At 32.9% G+C, this 21,598-nt stretch overlaps 1 protein-coding gene and 1 pseudogene across 5 annotated transcripts in view; one reads left to right on the top strand and one right to left on the bottom strand.

Annotated features, from left to right (window-relative positions):
* RICTOR (RPTOR independent companion of MTOR complex 2) overlaps positions 1 to 21,598 on the top strand; it is a 117,267-nt gene that overhangs the window by 54,049 nt on the left and 41,620 nt on the right. For all 5 annotated transcript variants that reach the window (XM_077896148.1, XM_077896150.1, XM_077896152.1 and 2 more), the window contains 4 exons: positions 4,963 to 5,026; positions 9,863 to 9,989; positions 13,470 to 13,639; positions 18,348 to 18,415. In XM_077896148.1, coding sequence (XP_077752274.1) covers positions 4,963 to 5,026; positions 9,863 to 9,989; positions 13,470 to 13,639; positions 18,348 to 18,415 — 429 coding nt within the window. The remainder of the gene's footprint in view (positions 1 to 4,962; positions 5,027 to 9,862; positions 9,990 to 13,469; positions 13,640 to 18,347; positions 18,416 to 21,598) is intronic.
* LOC144312961 (large ribosomal subunit protein eL43 pseudogene) lies at positions 8,066 to 8,379 on the bottom strand (annotated as a pseudogene).

Genomic DNA, 21,598 nt, shown 5'->3' on the forward strand with positions numbered 1-21,598 from the left:
CAGTCCTTGTACTTTCTTTTTCTTGCCTTATCACACTGGTTAGAATATTGCATTGACTAGAAATAGTGATAGTGGACAATTTGGTTTTGCTCCTGAACTTGGGTTGCAAGTATTCTGTATTTTGCTATAATTTATGATACTTGCTGTAGGCTTTTTGTGGATTTCTTTATGTTCCTTGTTTGCATTTCTGAAGTAAATGCATATTCACTGTATGTTTTGTCCTTTTTAAGTATTAACTGAATTTGTTTTGCTAATATTTTGTGGGATAATTTTGTAGTTAAGTTCATGAGAGTATTGGCCTATATTTTTCCAGTCTTCTGTCCTTGTTTAGTTGTGGTATCAGGAGTTTTTTTGCTTGGTGAAACAACTAGGGAAATGTCCTGTTTTTACGTAGTAATTTATGTAAAATGAGTTTTCATTTTTTCCCCCTATATGATTCATAGAATTCACCAGTGAATCTGTCTGGGTAATAGGGTTTTCTTTTTTAGGAAGTTTAAGATTATGGATTCCATTTCCTTAGCAGATATAATACTAGTCAGATATCCTCCTTTTGTTAGTCATTACTTTATATATTTTGAAGCTTTGTTACTACATTCATATTGAGAATTGTTAAACCTTCATATTGGCCTAATATTTTTATAGTTGTGAAATGTCTCTTTTTATACCTAGTAATACTACTTTTATGATGTTATCATATATTAATATGATATATAAGTATAATTTTAATTAATATGGCTATACTCACTTTGATTTAGGGCTTGCAGGATACATCTCTTTCCATCCTTTTACTTTCTGTTGTTTTGTCCTTATATTTAAGTTTCTGGTGTGTAAATATCATACAGATTTTTTGTTTTTAAATCTAGTTTGACTTTGACCATTTTGTTTTCTAATTGGAATATTTAGACTGTGTCTGGTGAATTTTTATATGCATGCTCTGTGGACTTTATGCAGTGTAATTATATATATGTTTATGAGTTTGTTCATCTTGCTCTTAATTTTCTCATATACTTGAGTTTGTTTGCTATCTTGAGATTTATCACATCTGTTCTTTGTTCTTATGTTTCTCTTTTTCTTTTGGAATAATGAAGAATTTCTTTTCCTCTTCTATTAATATCTGGGTTATAAAGTTTTTTCGTCTTTTAGCAGTTGCCCTAGAGATTATAACTCATATCCTTGATATTAGGTTTAGCATTTTATTACAGCCAGAACAATGCAGGAAACCTTTTATAGTTTATATCATCTCCCCTCTGCTTTTTGTATTATTGCTATAGTTTTTTTTTTTCCTACATGCATTTCTAACCCTACAGGTTAGTTCTGCTTTGTTTTAAACTAGAACTATTGATATATTTTTTTAAAGATTTCTTTATTTGAGAGAGAAAACGAAAGTGAGATGGAGAACGTGGGGGGAGGGGCAGAGGGAGAGAATCTTAAGTAGGCTCCCTGCTGAGTGCAGAAACGAAGGCAGGTGTTCATCTCACCACCCAGGAGCTCATGACCTAAGCTGAAACCAAGAGTAGGTTGCTTAACTTACTGAGCCACCCAAGTGCCCCTTAACTGGAACTACTGATGTTTACCTATGTTACTTACCCATTGCATTATCCTTCTTTCCTTGCATTTGTACATATTCATTTATCTTGTATCACTTTGTTTGATGAATTTCCTTTACTGTTTTTTTATAATGCCAGTCTACTCAAGATTATTTCATCTTTTTTTTTTTTTTTTTTTTTTGTCTGTAAATGCCTCTATTTTATAGTCTTCGTATATGAAGGGGCTTCCTTTTCTATTTTAAGAAATTTTTTTTAATTTTAATTTTTTTGTTTTTCTTTTTGTATTTAAGTTCAGTTAATTAACATATAATATATTATTGGTTTCAGAGGTAGAGGTCAGTGATTCATCAGTCTTCTATAATACCCAGTGTTCATTTCCTCATGTAACTTCCTTATTGTCCATCACCCAGTTACCCCATCCTCCTACCCCCCTGACTTCTAGCAACCTTCATTTTGTTTCCTATGACTAAGAATCTCTTATGCTTTGTCTCCCTGATTTTGTCTTATTTTTTCCTCTCTTTGCCTATGGTCCTGTTTTGTTTCTTAAATTTCACATATAAGTGAGATCATATGATAATTGTCTTTCTCTGATTTACTTATTTTGTTTAACATAATATCCTCTAGTTCTAGCCACGTCTTTGCAAATGGCAAGATTTTTTTGATGGCTGAGTAGTATATACCACATCTTTATCCGTTCATCTGTGGATGGACATCTGGACTCTTTCTGTAGTTTGGCTATTGTGGACACTGCTGCTATAAACATTGGGGTACAGGTGCCCCTTCAGATTACATTTGTGTCTTTGGAGTAAATACTCACTAGTACAGTTACTGGGTCATAGGGAAGCTCTATTTTCAACTTTTTGAGGAATCTCCATACTCTTTTCCAGAGTGGCTGCGCCAACTTGCATTCCTACCAACATTGTACAGGGGTTCCTTTTTCTCTGCATCCTCGCCAACATCTGTCATTTCTTGACTTGTTAATTTTAGCCGTTCTCACTGTTATGAGGTGGTATCTCATTGTGGTTTTGATTTCTATTTCCCTGATGGCTAAGTAATGTCGATCATTTTTTCATGTGTCTGTTGGCCATTTGTATGTCTTCATTGGAGAAATGTCTGTTCATGTCTTCTGCCCATTTCTTGATTGGATTATTTGTTCTTTGGGTGTTGAGTTTTATAGGTTCTTTATAGATTTTGGATACTAGTCCTTTATCTGATACGTTATTTGCAAATATCTTCTCATGTTCTGTCAGTTGTCTTTTGGTTTTGTTGACTTGTTTCCTTTGCTGTGCAAAAGCTTGAAAGCTATTTTATGACTAGTTCCTAGTTTTCAGTGCTTTAAGTAAGTTATTGTCTTCTGGATTTTTCTTTTTAACCTGGTGAATGGTTAAGTTGTCTCTTGTTGCTTATTTGAAGTGATGTATTTTTTTCTCTACTTTAAGGTTTTCTTCTGTTCTTTATTCTCCTTATATCCTCTCGTTCTCCAGCTGTGTTGTGTTGGATCTGTTCAGTGTCCCACATGTCTCTGATATCCTTACTATATTTTCAGTTTTTGTAGTTAATCTTTGTGCTTCAGTGTGTTTACTTTGTACGTTTTTTCCCCTCCATCTTGCTAGTAAACCAGTCTCTTCAATTTTTACTTTCAGTTATATATTTCTGTGATTTGTTTTACTCTTATTTAAAGATTTTAGGTCACTGCATTATTTCTCCATCTTTCTTTCTATTTACTGAGCATATTTACCATAGTGAATTTTAGCCTTCTTATGCCAACACCAATATGTGAATCACCTGTGTTCTGTTTCTATTGTCATTTTCTTTTCTTGGTTTTTAGTTATTTGGCCCTTTGTTTATTTTAAAGCACACTTCATATTATTACATGATTGGATGTGAACATTGCATATTCAAAATATTTAGCTCTGGGTTCATACAGTTTTCCTTTTAAGATTGTTAAGCTTTATTCTGGAATGTTGATGTATCACATTGATTTAGTTGAAGTTTAGTTTTTAGCTTTCCCTTTGATCTGTGGAGTGGCTGTTGGGATCTCAAATGGCTGTTGTAGATGTTCAGCAGAACCTCTTCACCTTGAGCAGCCTTGAGCTGTAATGTCTATCTTAGGGTGTTATATACCTACTGAAATTTCTGCCTACTTCTTTAGCTTCTTGACAGTAAAGCTTTTTATTTTTTTATTTTTATTTTTTTTTGGATTTTTACCCTGCATTTGCACAACACAGAGATTGGCAAGTGCCTTGGAGAAGAGATTACATGAAGATTTGCATTCATTTTCCTATATTTTCTTTTCTCTGGGATTTTTTTCCCTCAAGTCACAGCCACCTTGACTGCACTAAAGTTCAACCTGTCTCTCCAGTCTAGCAAAAATTTTGCTTTCTGCTAGGACTTCATTCCCCTAAAACTGGGGATTGACAGGTGCCCTTAGCGACAAAGCCTGGTTGGGTGTGGAACTTGTACATCTTTTTCCAAGGATTATTATCCATTGCCCTTTTAATAGTTTTAAAAAAGTATTTTGTTTAAACTTTACAGTTGTTTTTGACTATGGAGATGGTCTGATCAAGCCTCTTTAGTGTGGCCACCAATTGAATTGTGTGTATATTTACTTCTTAATAAAATTGTTTTAGATTTAATTGTATTCAGATAGGAAAAATGCTTTTAAGTAAAAATTAATTATTCTGCTACATAAACCAGACTCTTAAGAAATTGACTAATAAATTTTACAGAGAAATGTCAGTCAAGTGATACCTGATTGAGCATTAAGCTTTGAAGTGTGTTTAGATATTAAATTATATTTGGTGAAATAGAGTTACTATGGCTAGTATATAAGACTTTTAACATAGTCATAATAAATAAAATATGTAGGCCCTGAATAAAATTAAATTTTTTTTAAAGTAGGCTCCATGCCCAGTGAGAGCCCAACACAGGCCTTGAACTCACAACCCTGAGATCAAGACCTGAGCTGAGATCAAGAGTCAGTGGCTCAACCGATTGAGTCACCCAGATGCCCCTAAAATCATATTTAAATTAAAACATGAGCTGGAAATATTTTTCCTCCACAATTTTTATAAAACTCCAAATTTTATCAAAGATAGGTGAATTTTTTTTTCACTAGATTTCTGATACCTTTGTTTTGTATGTATTTTACTTTTTTATTGATATGTATAATTCTGTAAATTATTTACTATGTTCTTTTCTGGAGTTTTAAATAGTTTTGAAATGCTTTATTATAGCAAATATTTATCATAAGAGAGCTAGATGTAAGTTAACTAAATAAATATCTGCTGGTATTGAAAAATCACATATGTTAAAATTTTAAAATACTGTATTAACATTTTGAAGATGAGTCTGATCTGTTAGTGTTACACAAAAAATTGTTTGTCAATAACTAAGTATTTTGTGTATTATTTAGGTGCATCGACATACAGCAGAGCAATGAAGTAGAGAGGACACAAGCACTTCGATTAGTCAGAAAGGTGCGTTCTGTATCTGAGAGTAATAGATTTGGGGGTTTTATTTAAAATATTTTACAGTTTTAGATTTAGACTTTTTGAAATCTTCATTAAAATTTAAAGGTTAAATTCTCATTAAACATTTTTGTTAAAATTATATGAGATAAATAGGTCTGTTAAACTTAGAGGTAAGCATAAATGTTTTGTGTAATTATTCTGTGTGATTGGGTACAGGTAAGACAATATTTTTTAATAAAATATTCACTCTAAAGAATACAGTATTCCCCCCCACCACAACCCTTATCCGCAGTTTTGGTTACCTGAGGTCAACTGTGGTTTTCCTTCTGCTATATGGTCAGAAGGTCTGTAGTAGCCTAATGTTAATGTCACAGTATCTACATCGTCACTTCACTCATCTCATCACATAGGCATTTTTATCATCTCACATCACCAGAAGGTGACTAGTACTAATAGCTATTTTGAGTGACTCCATTCATATAAATTTTATTATAGTATAATTGTTCTATTTTATTATTGTTGTTGTTAATCTCTTGCTGTGCCTAATTGGTAAGTTAAATTTTATTGTAGGTATGTATGTACAGTAAAAATAGTATACTTGACCCTTGAACAACACAGATTTGAGCTTTATTTTTTTTAATTGTTTTTAAAGATTTTATTCATTGAGAGAGACAGAAGAGAGAGAGAGAATGAGGCAGAGAAACAGGCACAGGCAGAGGGAGAAGCAGGCTTCATGCAGGAAGTCTGATATGGGACTCAATCCCAGGTCTCCAGGATCACACCCTGGGCTGAAGGCAGTGCTGAACTGCTGAGCCACCTGGGCTGCCCAGATTTGAGCTTTATGAGTTTACTTTATATATGTAAATTTTTTCGATAAATACAGAACTGTAAATTTATTATCTCATGATTTTCTTAACATTTTCTTTAGCCTCCTTTATTGTAAGAATATAGTATACAATACAAAATATGTGTTGTTGATGTTATTGGTGAGGCTTTCCATCAGCAGTGGAGTTTATATATCGAGTTCAGTATTGTCTGTGGTTTCAGTATCCACTGGGGGTCTTGGAACATATACCCCCTGGCTAAGGGAGTGGGGAAGAACTACTGTACTTCTTCCTTTAGTAGACGTAAAAGTGAAATTGCTGCTTTTTTGGTACATTATTGGAGAAAGAGGATTACTTGTTCCCTACTCTACTTTTGTATATTTAGACTTAATACCGTTAAATGGATGTCACAAATAGTTACAGTCTGGTTGTTTTGAAGACAAATTTAGATATAGTCCATAGACAGTTTCAATAAGCAGTTCAAACCATTGTACAGGATAGATCAGAATCTAAATTCTGCAATAGAATGTGTTAAGGATAATCCATAATGCTTCTAATGAGAGGTTTTCAAAGCATTTTTTGTTGTTACTTAATGTGATACCCTAATGGCAAAGCAGTGAATTAAGAGTTAACTTTGTTAAGACATAGTTATGTAAGAATTTTTTCCTGTTTCATCCTAAGTATCCTGTATAATCCTAAACATTTATGAGGCTTATGTAGTATATAGTTGTTTTAATATAAAAACATCTAGGGGATCCCTGGGTGGCGCAGCGGTTTGGCGCCTGCCTTTGGCCCAGGGCGCGATCCTGGAGACCCGGGATCGAGTCCCACATCAGGCTCCCGGTGCATGGAGCCTGCTTCTCCCTCTGCCTGTGTCTCTGCCTCTCTCTCTCTCTCTGTAACTATCATAAATAAATAAAAAAAATTAAAAAAAAATTAAAAAAAAAATAAATAAAAACATCTAAAATTATTTAAATTACTTTAAAAAATAAAAATTTTAACCCTTTTCCTTTTTACCTGTCTTTGAATTCAGTTCATACTTCAGAATGATAGAATGTTAAATTTGTACATTAACTAGATCTCTTTTTCCTTTTTTCTTCCAATTGTCCAACTTGTGGTTAGTAATAGTACCCACAGGTGAGCGAAGTAAGGAAGAGGTAGATAGATGAATGTCTTAAAAGAAATTTGCAATTCTGGTAAGAGTAATATTGAAGATAGATTATGATATTTTTATTATAGCTAAACTGTTACATTGGGACCGTGATATTTGGCTCTTCAAATTTAAATTTAAAAATTACATTTATCGTTTTTACTCATAGTCTTTCCTACTGCCATGATTTTGAGAATTCACGATAAGAAAATAAAATTTGTTTCTGAAAAACCTAGAGTAACTATTTGGTTATTTGAGGTATATGTGTCAATATTTACCCTACTAGGAATTATAAGTGAGCAATTAAATTATATATTAACATATTAAAAATGAACAATAAACCCATCACATACAAACATTTTTATAAAAATATATTTTCCAAAAAGAAACTTAGCAGAATGGCATTATTTTAGATCTTTGCAAATGTCTTTAGTGTTTGTCTTGGTGGACAGGAGTAGCTGGATTGTCATATTTGTTTCTTCATTCAATCTGTTGTGATTTCATGTTCATTGGAGCCTTTGGAAAACTTCAGTATATATTTGTGAAAGGTTGAGAGTAAAAAAGACAAATAATGTCTTAGAACTGTTATGAAAATAGTTTTAACTTCACAGAATCTCTGAAAATACCCTAGAGACCCTGTTTCCTGGACCATACTTGAGAATTGCTCCCTAAAAATTACATTCAGAAGAAAAGACAATGCCAGATAGATTCAAACAATTAAATTCAGCTTCTTTGAATTATTCAGTAAATACTTCATTTCAGTTTTATTAAATGTTTTGATGTGTTATAATTTAGTTTATAAACAGCCCAGTAAAAGTGAACAGACCCTTAACAATTTAATAATCCTATTACAAAACTATTTTCTTCTGTTTTTTTCTGAAATAGAGTGAATTGAGGCAGATATCATTTATGAATCCAAGAGTAGAGAATTGCTTATACCTGACAGTAGGATATAGACTCAGAAGAATGTGGCGAGGGTTCCTCCTTGTTTTAGCTAAAAGCAGATAGAGTTAAAAGGAAAGCATACTTGTTGAATGAATGCATAGTGGCCTCTATTTCTATTCGTTTGTTTAAATTTTATTATGTAAATTAACCCATTTATTATAGGCTAGCAGTGTTTCAAATGGTGGAGCTTCTACTGGTCTTTCAACTCCTTCAGTCTTCTGATGGCAGACTTTACTATGATGGCAGAAGTGATGTTGTAGGTCCAGGCGCGACCGGCTGCCGTCCTCCTGCAGGAGCCACAGTGCCAGATGCCCACAGCTTGCCTTTTCATCTTTGGCGTACTGACTAATTTCAATCTTCTTCACCATTTTCCTGAGGGAGGCCCCATAACGGGTCCCATATTTACCCGCGATTCCAACCTTCTTGGTGCATTTAGCCATGTCACCTTACCACCAACTAGGTCCGAGCCCAGAGAGCAGTGGCCTCTATTTGTTAGAAGAACTGTAATTTCATTAGTAATCAAAGCACATATTTCTTTTTTTTCAGCAACATCTTGGCAACTGAGCTAGTAGAGATTAATGTTAATATTATAATGGCTAGGTCACTGGTTTTTTTGTACGCATTTTAAATTTTTAAAAATTTTCTGTGTATTAATCTTCATTTTAAAGAAAAGCAAGAAACATTTGGTGCTTTAGGGTAACTTCCTCCATGAGCAGTTAAGGGATAGTCATGTTATTTTTCTTTCTCTTTTCACCTATCTCATTCATTTAGAAGATTTTTTGTTTGCTCACTCATTTTCAGTATCTTCTGATTTTCCCCCATTCTCCAAACCAGAGAATCCTTCTTGGTTTTTGTCTCTCTTATTTTCTATATAATTTTCCCACTTTTCAGTGTTAATTGAAAATTGAAATTCTACTCACTGACTGCCTAATTTAAGCCATCAATTTTCCTAATATATTATTTCTATATTCATGTAATAAGAGATTAATGTATTACAGATTTTTTACATTTGAAAGAGATTCACTTAGGGAATCATTTGCCCTTGACTTATAGGATTATCTATTCAGTAATATCCAGTAAAGATTAATTATCCCTACTCCAGAGATGTGTTATTTTGAAATACTCCATCTACCAGTTTTTGTTCATTAAACAGTCATTGGCTACATAATTTGTTTTCTTTATTATTTCCAAACTGAAGAGATATTATGTTTTCAGTATCCCAATTATATTATTGCCATTTAAACTTTTCATTTAAAGTAAAATTCATCTACAGTTTTGTTACCAGAAACATACTATTTGCATCATCCTTTTTGAAATCTTAGAAATAGCTTACAGATTACTAACTTTGCTTTTTGCCATAGCAACAAATAAGGGTTAGAGATAGGGAGATTATCAGGAATCTGTTGCAGTAAAATGAGAAAGAATGAGGGCCCAAATCAGAGTTTGATAGGAAAGAGAATATGGATAGTGAAGTAAATTGGTAAGACAGGGTTTGGTGGTGATTATATATGGGGAAGAATCAGGAATGGAATAGTACAGTAGTATGTTGACAGTTGTTGTTACCACTCATTTTCTTTGTCTAGGTACTGAAAAGTTGTATAAAATATAGTTCCTATTTGAGAGGAGCTTAGAATCTCAGAAACATTGAATCTTGTCATTTAATTGATTTATAGTCTGAACTATTAGTCTGTCATTTAATTGATTTATAGTCTGAACATTTTCCCACAGTAATGGTTGTTAACATTTATTGGATCAATTATTAGTTATAGTAACCCTTTGAAATGTTCATAGGAAGAGGATTAAAATTGATGCCTGGATCTTATAAATGTTCAATGGTTATTAACACCTCAATCTGAACAAAATTGATTTTAAACATGTATTTTGAAGTAAATAACTTATTTTTCTGATTCTTCCCTGTTACAGATGATTACTGTGAATGCTTCCTTGTTTCCTAGCTCTGTAGCCAACTCTTTAATAGCAGTTGGAAATGATGGACTTCAAGAAAGAGACAGAATGGTCCGAGCATGCATTGCCATTATCTGTGAACTAGGTCAGAATTTTCTTCAAGTAATAAAAATGAAGCATTTTAGGAAGTATGTGTGTGTGTGTATGAATGTAACATTTTTTAAAGGTGAACTGGGTCAGAATTTTCTCCAAGTAATAAAAGTGTAATAATGTTTTAGAAAAAATATGGCATTTTAAATGCCTTTCACATATGAATTCTTAGTTATTGGCACAAAGATATGAAAAGATTAGTTTATAGGAATATAGGAATTGTCCAAATTCCAGTGTTTAGAATAAAATCACTTAAAATCTGGTTCTCAGACATTATTAACTATACTATATCTTGATATGTATTAAAAAATAATCATACATTTAAAAAAACTTAAATGCAAGAAGATTAAAGAGTTAAATGGGGAAAAAAACAGGAAAAAAAATGGATGAGTATCTGATCATTGTAAGGAAAAGGAGTCTTGAGTTAACAAAAGAAATAGATTCCAGCAGCAACAGATTTTAATATAAAGAGACAAACATGCAGTGCTACAAGGAACAAAAAATAAATGTTACAAACATGCTAGGGAAATAACATTTATATACAGATGAGTAGGGAAAATAAATAATTCTCAAAGAAATACATGGCTAATCAATATTTAAAAGGCTCAACCTCACTTAAAACCAAAATACAATTTTAAATGATAAGATAGTTTTTTCCCACCAAAGGTAGAGGTGGCATAGGTCCTGTTGACTCTTGATGTAATAAACAAATTAATAACAAAATTGTAAACTAAATATAAGAGTATCAAACCCTATTATTGAAGATTTAAAGGTACTGTTCTCAGTACCTATTAATTTAAAGACACTTAAAAATTTAATTAAAAATTTTAATTAAAAATTAAATTAAAAATTTAATTCAAAAATAAAAATATTTGACGAGTCAGTGTAGGGGGTGCTTGGAAAGCTATACCCTGAGTTAACTTCTTATCTTAAAATGCTTTTATAAGTAAGCAAAAAGCAATGAAAATAAGTATGTGAGCCCAAGAAATAGAAAAAGAAGGAAAGAAAATCAATTTTAAGGTAAGCAGGAGGAAAGCAACAATGAAACGAAGGGATCTAATTAGAGAACAAAATTGATTATTTGAAATAATCTGAGTTATTTGTAGAGAAACATGAATGGTATATAAACATACACTAGTGTTTGAAAAACACAGGTCAGAAACAAAAGAGTAATATACAAATGAGGAAGAAAAAATAGAAGTTTTTAAAATTATGAAATAATTTTTTAAATATTGAAAATCTTATTAAAATGAATGGGTTTTCAGAGAAAATTTTATTTCCAGTTGACTCAAAATAATAGAATATACAATAGATCAAAAACTAAGACTCATTCAGGTAGTTTTGTTTTAAAAAAATTGTTTCAAGAACAGTTCTTATAATCTTTTTATAATTATCTTTTAATTAAAAGTACTCAAATATGGAAACCTACCAATTTTTTAATGGAACTATCATTTTATATGCATATACACATAGGATGACACACATACACATACCTATACACATAAAATAATTAGAAACCTCATTTGTTAATATTCTAGAATATTTCAAATCACTGTATTATTCTTAATGGTGGATCTCTGTAAATATTACCAACTTTTTACTCCTAATTAGTATTGCTAAAAGCTTTCAACCAGGTTAGTAAATGAAAATAATAAGTGTGAAGTTTACATGTTATGGGTGAGATATATCTAGTAAACTCTTATCAACGGAAAAATGGAACTTAAGTAATTCAAAACAGTAGAAATGTGAAGATACAGATTTGATCAACTTATTTTGTGTTTCAGCAATAAAATCAGTAAATTTATTGGAGAAAAAAGTTACCACCTCCAAAGTATAAAACTATGTATAACAAACTTACTAAGAAATATGTATGACATGTGTATGTGTTTTTCGGAGGCAGGGTATTTTTGACACTTGAATTTGTCCAATTGATTCTTAATAACAGAAATTGTTGTCTGTATACTGGAGGGGGGGTACTGATTGAAAAGTGGTGTAAGGGAACTTTCTAGGATGGTGAAATTTCTGTATGTTGATTGGATATTGGTTACAATAGTATGAAACTTGTTCAAAATTTTTTGAACTGTGCCATTAAGTTGTGTGAATTTTACTGTATGTAGTTTATATAACTCAGTTTAGAAAAAAAATAAAAGAAAATTCTAAAATTAAGCCAGAATAAACAAGAGAGATCCGATTATGAAAACATTTTTGAGAAACAAAAATAGAAGAGAAGGGAAAAGTTTTTTTAAAAGTTGATTTTTACAAAAACTATTAAGCTAGGTTATTAAGAGAAAAAATGAAAAGATTGAGTTGCAGACTCTGGTATATAGAAAACTTTAGTATATCAAAAGGATAAAAATCAGTTTGGGAAGCATTCTGGGATAACTTAAACATTTGGGAAAAAATGAGTTTATCAATATGCAGCAAAACTCAGTTTCCTAACAGATCGAAAACTGGAATGTTAATCATGAACTCCTTTAAAACCCATATATGTATGTGCTGGTATAATCAGAAAATGCCTCTTTGAAGTAAGGGAGGAGTTTCTGAGTTTAAAATCTGAGATTAGCCCTTTCACGAAGATGGCGCCGAAGGCGAAGAAGGAAGCCCCTGCCCCTCCCAAAGCCGAAGCCAAAGCAAAGGCTTTGAAAGCTAAGAAAGCGGTGCTGAAAGGCGTGCACAGTCACAAAAAAACGATCGCACGTCACCTACATTCCGACGACCCAAGACCCTGCGTCTCCGAAGGCAGCCGAAATATCCTCGAAAGAGCGCCCCCAGGAGAAACAAGCTTGATCACTATGCCATCATCAAGTTCCCCTTAACTACTGAGTCAGCCATGAAGAAAATAGAAGACAACAACACACTTGTGTTCATTGTGGATGTCAAGGCCAATAAGCACCAGATCAAACAGGCTGTGAAGAAGCTCTATGACATTGATGTGGCCAAGGTCAACACCTTGATCAGGCCTGATGGAGAGAAGAAAGCATATGTTCGACTGGCTCCTGACTATGATGCTTTGGATGTTGCCAACAAAATTGGGATCATCTAAACTGAGTCCAGCCGGCTATAAATCTAAATATAAATTTTTTCACCATAAAAAATAAAAATCTGAGATTAAAATCTAAAGTTAAAATCTAAAGTGAAATTAAAATCTAAAGCAGATGAAAGATTTGAAATAGATGAAAAGCTAACATATTCCTATTAAACGAACAGTTTCTTGCAATTGACAAGAAGAACCATTCTAGTAAAACACAGACAAAGGATATAAAAAAATCAATTCAGAGACATTAAAAAAAAACAGAGTTTTGGAAAGAGTATATTCAGTGACTCTTATTAGATATATTTTATCTACATTTTAATTCTTTGGCTAGAAAGTTTTTCAAGTCAGAAAGGAAATTAAGTTTCAAGATAAAATCCCAGGTTTCTAATTACTAAAAAGTAATAACTTACCCTTATTAAGTTTTTCCTTTTTTTATTTTAGCACTTCAGAATCCAGAGGTGGTGGCCCTTCGAGGTGGACTAAACACCATCCTGAAAAATGTGATCGATTGCCAATTAAGTCGAATAAATGAGGCCCTCATTACTACAATTTTGCACCTCCTTAATCATCCGAAGACCCGACAATATGTGCGAGCTGATGTAGAATTAGAGGTAGGAACTTTAATATCTTTTCTAGTTTTACAACATGAGTTTAAATACATACCTAGGCTTATTTTGAAATTTTTAAGTTAATAGATGCAGCACAACATTAATTATCAAACATAAATTAAGACTAGCTTATCCCCCCAGTATTTTATAACTCATTCACTTTGGGCTGAATAGAAAATATTATTCTCAAGAATATTTATTTCATCAACATGTAAAGTGAAGTTTTTTTTTTTTTATTATCTGTGAAAACTTTATTAAGGCAATTAGAGCACAAGTAAGGTTACATATACATTTATTTATTTAGGAGAACTATTTCTTTTTAAGAACTTCAGAATGTTAATTGTGTGAATAGCTCCTGCTGATTATATATTGTTTATTTATTAACTCATGCTAAAATTCTCAGAATTTAGAAGCACTTGTTAGCAACTAATAACCATATATACTTCAAAGATATAGAATACAAATCTTTCTTTTTAAAATACAATTTATTTATTTATTTATTTATTTATTTATTTACTAATTCAGTGTTTTTTGCAGTTAGTCTAAAATAATAAGACTGCCTTGTACTCTTTTTTTTTTTTTTAAATAAAATGTGTAGTGGAGGTTGGAACAGAATTACTACAAACTAATCTTACAGTTTATCTATATGAATGTGCTATATTGTTGTCCATTGCAGATACCATTCAGAGTAAGATTAAACCAAGGATTTGTTTATATTTGGGTATGAAATTATGCAAAGTATAAAAGATGTTTCATTTTCTAGCATGTCTGTCTAAATCATTTTATGAACTTTGTCTTAAATCTTATAGTTCTTGTTTTATTGGGGCCAGTAGAACTACTGTTTTTGAAATTATAAAAGTGACAGCTTTTATCATTAAGAAATAAATTCAAGCACAATATTTTCCTCAATAAGTGATTTCAAGTACATTCATTATTCATGTGAGTCCACTAAGGTATAAATTAGCATTTTTGATATTTTATAGTTTATTTGGCCTAATTTTTTTTAATCAAGTAGAACTGTAATTTTAGGATTGGTGAGATGATTACAATAAAGGAAAATAATATGTATAGGCTTGTTTTTATTCCGATGTAATTATAAAGCAGATAAGCAAAGCCTTTATTAAGTAAGAACACCTCAAAAGAATGTGGTAGACATTTACACTAGTGTCTTTGCTTATATCTATTTCTCTAAAACCACAAATGTTTGTTTTTTTTCTCTTTTAGTGAGATTCCCCCAGAATAGCATAGTGATTTAGAGCATAGACTTTGGGCTATACAGATTGGTTTTGATTTTTTTTGCTCTATGACCTACTAGCTTTATGATTTGGACAAGTTAATAAGCCTCTCTTTGACCCATTTTTTCTTAGGTAAAATGAAGGTCATGGTTTTCACCTTAAAGAATTGTTGTGAACAATAAATATTATAATAGTAGTAGTAAAGGCACCACCTAACACTCATGTAATGCTTATAATGAGTTACTATTTCCAGGTACTTTACACATATTAATTCTAATCTACAGAAAATTCTAATCTAGGTACTTCAGTACCTACCACATGGTAAATATTCAACAGATACTGGTTACCTTTGATATTATTCATCATCATCTACTTTAATATCATCATCTTCATTATATAGTGTGTTAAGAGAATAGTGTCCTCATTTTTATTAATTATATTTTACAAACTTGATTCTAAATTTATACATTGATTTCCGTTCTACATACAAAGGAACTATTTTCAGTGTTGCTGTTTCTGTTGTTAGGCCCAAATCTTCCTCCCCTTAAAAATCCCTTTTTAAATTTACCCTGGCTTTTATTTCGCTATCTATAACATATTTTGCCCTCAGACAGAAAAATGTGTGGATTTAATAGAATAGACCATCCATAAGGGTTCTAAATCCATTGTAATTTTTTATAGTGAGTTTTAAAAAATAGATTTTTTAAACTTACATTTCCGGGTAGAATAAAATAGCTTAAAGCATCTGCTTTGGAAACTGGGAAAGCTGAATAATTATGAAAGTCTCATATTAAAGCAGTATAGAACTGTGAAAGCAATAAGGGCCAGAGAGAGTGAAATTTGAGGGGAAGAAGATTCTTTAAGAGTTACCCTACATTTACTTACTAATTTGGTTGAATGTCATGCAAAAAGATATGACCATTTGATTAAACACCCCCCCCAAAAAAAAAAAAAAAAAAACATTCTATAGAAACATGCCCACAGATGATCCAGATAGTGCAGTTAGAGGGAAAAAGACTTTAAAACAACCAAAGCAGTGTGCCTGGGTGACACAGTTGGTTAAGTGTCTGACTCCTGGTTTTGGCTCACGTTGTGTTCTCTCAGGGTTGTGGAATTGAGCTCTATAGCACGGAGTCTGCTTAAGACTGTCTAACCCAGGCAGCCTGGGTGGCTTAGCAGTTTGGTGCCGCCTACAGCCTGGGGCGTGATCCTGGAGACCTGGGATCGAGTCCCACGTGGGGCTCCCTGCGTGGAGCCTGCTTCTCCCTCTGCCTGTGTCTCTGCTTCTTTCTCTCTCTCTGTTTCTCTGTGTCTCTCATGAATAAATAAATAAAATATTTTTAAAAAAGACTGTCTCACCCCTCTCCCTCTGCCCCTCCCACCCCGTGCTCACTCTCGCACTCTTTTTCTCTCCTAAATAAATAAGTAAATCTTAAGAAACAAAAACAAAACCATGCATAATTTGTAAAGGAAAATGAAGAAAAAAGGGAAGAAAATACGAGAAATAATGGAGAATTTCACCAGATAATTGGAATATACATATGATTTCAGTGGAAGTTCTTGTACTGAAAAACAGTATATGAAATTCTGAACTCAATGAAAATTCATTTTGGGCAAGTAGACATTATTAATAAACTAGAGGAAAAGTCAATAAAAAATATCCAGAGTAAAGCAAAGAGAGGGAAAAGAAAGAAATGGACAAAACATAACAAAAGTGATAAAATATAATTTTGTCTTTGGAGAAGGAGGAGAAAACGGACAGAAGCAAATATCCAAAGAGACGATGGCCAGAACTTTGTTTCTAAAACTGATGAGACTTCATGCTCACAAACCTTACAAAACTCCAAATAAGATAATACAAAGAAAATAACATGTAGGCACATTATGATAAGATTGTTGAAAACAAAAATAAATAAAAATCTTGAAAACAGCTTTAGAGGGAAAAAAAAAAAACATGTTATTTTCTTTCTTTTCTTTCTTTCTTTTTTTTTTTTTTAGAAATCTTTTAAGATTTTTTTTTTCTTTTTAATTCATGAGAGACAGAGAGATAGTGCCAGAGACACAGACAGAAGGAGAAGCAGGCTCCATGCAGGGAGCCCAATGTGGGACTTGATCTCGGGATTCCAGGATCACTCTGTGGGCTGAAGGCAGGCACTAAACCGCTGAGTCACCCAGGGATCCCCAAACACGTTGTTTTTGAAGGAACATATCTAATAGCTGATTCCCATAGAAATCATGGAAACTAGCCAACAGTAAAATGACATCTTTAGAGCACTGAAAGAAAAAAAAATGCCAGCCTAATCCAGAGAAAATGTCTTTCAAAAACAAAGATAAAATGAAGGTTTTTTTGAGACTAAAAAAAAAGAAAAGACCAAACAATGTAAAGAAACACTGCTCTTTCTTGGATTACTTGCCCTTATGTTAGGAAGACACTTAAAGCATCCTAAGGGGAGGTACCAGTGGGAGGAACTAAACTCTGTTGCCAACAATTAGCACATTGTGAGTGAAACATCTTGAAACAGGTCCTCTAGCTCCAACCAAGTCTTTAGGTGACTGTAGCCTTAACCAATATTTTCACTGCAAGTTTCTGAGGGCCCCTAAACCACAACTGCATTGCTAAGCCTCTCATAGACTCCTGACTCACAGGAACCATATAACAAATATCTATTGTTGTTTTAAAAATGAGACACATAAAGAATAAAAGAGTAAAGGGAGTCCTCAGAGGGAAAATGATCTAAGACAAGGAAATGTAGGAAGGAATGAAAATTAACAGAAAAGGCACATAGATGACTAAATATAAAAGCATACTGATTGTTGAAAGCAATTTTAATAATTTCTTATGTATTTTAAATTATATTTAATATTAAAAATTAGATCATAATAATGCAGTAGGCATGGCAGGAGAGTTGGTAAATGAGATATAGTTGTTAAAAGTTTAAAATGAGTGAGTTTAGCAAGATTGCTGAAAACAAGGACAATACACGAAAATAACTTGGACTTTTTTCATACTAGCACCGAAAGGAGAGTGTAATTTATAAAATAAAACCTTTTAATGATGTTCAGAAATAAGCAAAACTAAATCATAGTTTTAAAAGTTAGGATAATAATCTTGGAGTAGGTAGTGACTGAATCTAAAGAGGGAATAAGGCTTTAAGGATACTAGTGTTTTCTTCATCTGGTGCTAGTTACAGCAATGGACTTAGTTTAAGAAAATATACCAAACTTGACATTCATGGTTTGTGCACTGTTTTATTATGTATGTGTCATATTTCTATTTAAAAGTTCAGAAATTGTGTAAAAAAAAAAAAAAAGTCACTCAAATGTATTCCTTGATGATGAGTTTGAAGAACTAAGTCTCTCAAACAGTATACCCAATTAAAGATATAGAGAAATTATATTAATTTTAGCTTGTTAAAGAAAAATGCATTTTATAAAAAGGACTCTTTTCTCCTCCTTTTCCTCCTTTTTTTTATTAGCGAATTTTAGCACCCTATACTGATTTTCACTACAGACATAGTCCGGATACAGCTGAAGGACAACTCAAGTAAGTACCATTTGTTCCTAGTAATTTATAAGGAAGTGTTTATGTTGCTGTTAAAGCTTTTAGATTTACCTGATTGTATGTAGAGCCAGAGCAATGGGAGTTTAAGTAAATTTCCTATTTCATGAAGGAGTTACGTTGTATTTCTCATAATTATCTGTGGCTTAAGAAATTAAAAATAAGTTATGAGGAGTTTAAAGACTTGAAATTGATCTCTTTTTTAAAATAATATAAGATAGGCTGTAGTAGAAACAAGATCTTTAATTATTTTTCTATTACGTATTTTTAGCGTAATTACATTGAGAGAGTAAAAGAATGAAATAACAACAAGGAATAGAATGAAGAGCTGCCTTAACTACGTAAGCCGAAGGATAAACTCTGTAGAATTTTGGAAGTAGGGTTAGTAGGGAAATAAAAGGAGATAGAGTAACGTTTGTTTCCTAGAAATGATGCAGGGTAATTTGCAACATTTTTTTGGAGAGAAAATACTTGTTCATGAGGTGTTCTGGGATAACTATAAATTGATTCAGGGATCAATGTATTGTATTAATGTGTTATCTGTGAAGATTTTACGGATTGTGCTATTACAATAAATGTGCTATGAAGCATTTTTCTAGTAGGATTGTTGGACTGCAGACATAAGCACTTATTTGATGATACGGAATTTAAAATTCTTAATTTCAGAATGTTGTGAAACTGGGATATTTTTGTTTTTCATTTTTCATTGTTTTTCATTTTCATGAAAAATAGCGATTTTATATCTTTAATCACTTCTGTCACTGTGGACTCATCACACCCTAACATTTCATAACCTGAGCTAAGATATCAAAATAGATGTTCTCTGTTTAAGACTTCTCAAACCTTATTCCAGCTGAGTTGTGAATTAGGGATTTTTAAGCCCCTTTCTTGGCTTTTCCTAATGACACTTAACATTCTCCTTATTGATGGGAGAAATGCACTTTCTGCTGTTACATGAAAAATTACTATGAATGTAGCAGCTTAAAATAACATCAGTTTATTAGCACACAGTTCAGTAGGTCAAAAGTCTGGCACAGCTTTTATCTGGGGGTTCTGATGAAAAATCCATTTCCAACTTCATTCAGGTTGTTGGCAGAATTTACTTCCTTGCTATTATAAAACTAGGTCTGTGTTTCCTTGCTGACAGCTGAGGCCTACGCTCAGCTCCTATAGGCTACCCTCTTTCCTTGGCACGTGGCTCCCTCTGTCTTCAAACACAGCAAAAATTCCTCAAATCCTTTGTGCTGAATCTCTGTTTTGTCTTCTGCCACCAACTGCTGAAAGCTCTCCAATTAGATCAAGCCTACCAGATGATCTCCCTGTCTTTTAAGATCTGCCAGGCTATAAAACATAAATTAGTCACAATCATGGCAGTGATACCATATTCCAAGATCCAGGGTTTGGGGCATGGAATCTTGAGGGAGATGGAGGACATTTTTAGAATTCTGCCTACTAAGATGAGTGAGAGATGAGCCTGGCTATTTTTTAGAGTTGGAGAAGGAAGGTACATTCCACCAAAATCCTTTCTTACCTGTTCGGTTCTATAATTTACTTGCATTTAGTTCCTGGAGTGTGGATAGTTTTGGAGGCATGGGTACATTTATGGCCAGGAAACAAGAGAAAATGGAGTGATTTTTTTTTTTAGTACTACAAATTTATTGAATAGATTAGAGAATGAATTACCAGGCAATCACTCTAAGTATGTCACTAATATTTTTGTGTGTGTGTGAGAAAGAGAAAGAGATCATGCACGAGCAGGGGGAGGGACAGAGGGAGAGAGAGAGAGACTCCTAAGCAGGCTCCATGGAGTTCTGTTTCATGACCTGAGCTAAAATCAAGAGTTGGATGCTTAACTGACTGAGCCACCCAGGCACTCCTGTCAGTAACATTTTTAAGAGGAGTGCCAAAAGCTTTATCCCATAATTGTCTAAATCTCATTTATCTCATTTCTTCCACCACCCCATCTCCTCGTTTTAGTTTCCGTTATGTTTTCATTTATTTGATACTATAGAGCTAGGTGTGGTTTGTTTATATGTCTTTTTAAGTGTTTCATTCCTCTTTTGCAGACTGCTCACTATTCTTTAAGTTGATTATTTTCTTTTTTTTTTTTTTCTTTAATGTCTTCCCCGCTTTTTCTTTCCAAGTTCTCTGGATTTCTGTGTTCTTACCGCTGTTAAGGGCTTTATTAGGGAAGACAAAAAGATGGCACAGAAAAACACAGTTGAGAGAATAGAGGTGGTTGAGGCGGCATAAGTAGTTTAAGATTGCTATTAAGTATTGAAAACTGGCCATAAGCCATACATGGAAAATTTAATGAATATAAATCTATTGCTTGATTAATGGTTATAAACTATTGCTTAGGAAAGAACAAGTGAGACATTTAGATACACAATTAGAAAATAGCTGGTGATATTAATATCTAGGGTTTTTTTTAAGATTTTGTTTATTTAATCATGAGAGACACAGAGAGAGAGAGAGAGAGAGAGAGAGAGAGGCAGAGGCACAGCAGAGGGAGAAGCAGGCTCCATGCAGGAAGCCTGACGTGGGACTCAATCCTGGGTCTCCAGGACCATGCCCTGGCCAAAGGCGGCGCTAAACCGCTGAGCCACTCAGGCTGCCCAATCTAGTTATTTTAAAATATCAATGAATATATATGGGATGTTGAACTTGCTTGTTAGAAATTTTGAAATAACTTTGGGGCAAGAATTTTCAAGTAAAGAGAATATGTGTGGTAGGGCACCTGCCTGACTCAGAAGAGAATGTGATTTTTGATCTTGAGGTCATTAGTTCAAGCCCCACATTGGGTGTAGAGATTTTATATATATGCATGTGCACACACATATAACAAACTTTGAAAAAAGAATACATGTAAAAGTAAGAGGTATTTTCTTTGCTAAGGGGTAGCCTTTTGACAGGGATGCTTATTAAATAGGGTGATGCTGTCTCTAGTGCTCAATTAAAGGTATTAATGAGGTATCTAAGAATAGTTTTCAGAAAGCAGGAAAAGTAGAACTAAATTGAACAGTGGAATTTATAACTTACTTTAAACTATGTTGGGAATTTTAAATTGGGGCAGGAGTCAGTATATGGGTAATTTTTCTTGAGGTAGATCTGACTTTTTTTTTTTAACATGTTTTATTTCCTTGTAAATATTTAAATGTTAACAAA

Source organism: Canis aureus, chromosome 4 (genome assembly GCF_053574225.1).
Source record: "Canis aureus isolate CA01 chromosome 4, VMU_Caureus_v.1.0, whole genome shotgun sequence".
NCBI lineage: Eukaryota > Metazoa > Chordata > Mammalia > Carnivora > Canidae > Canis > Canis aureus.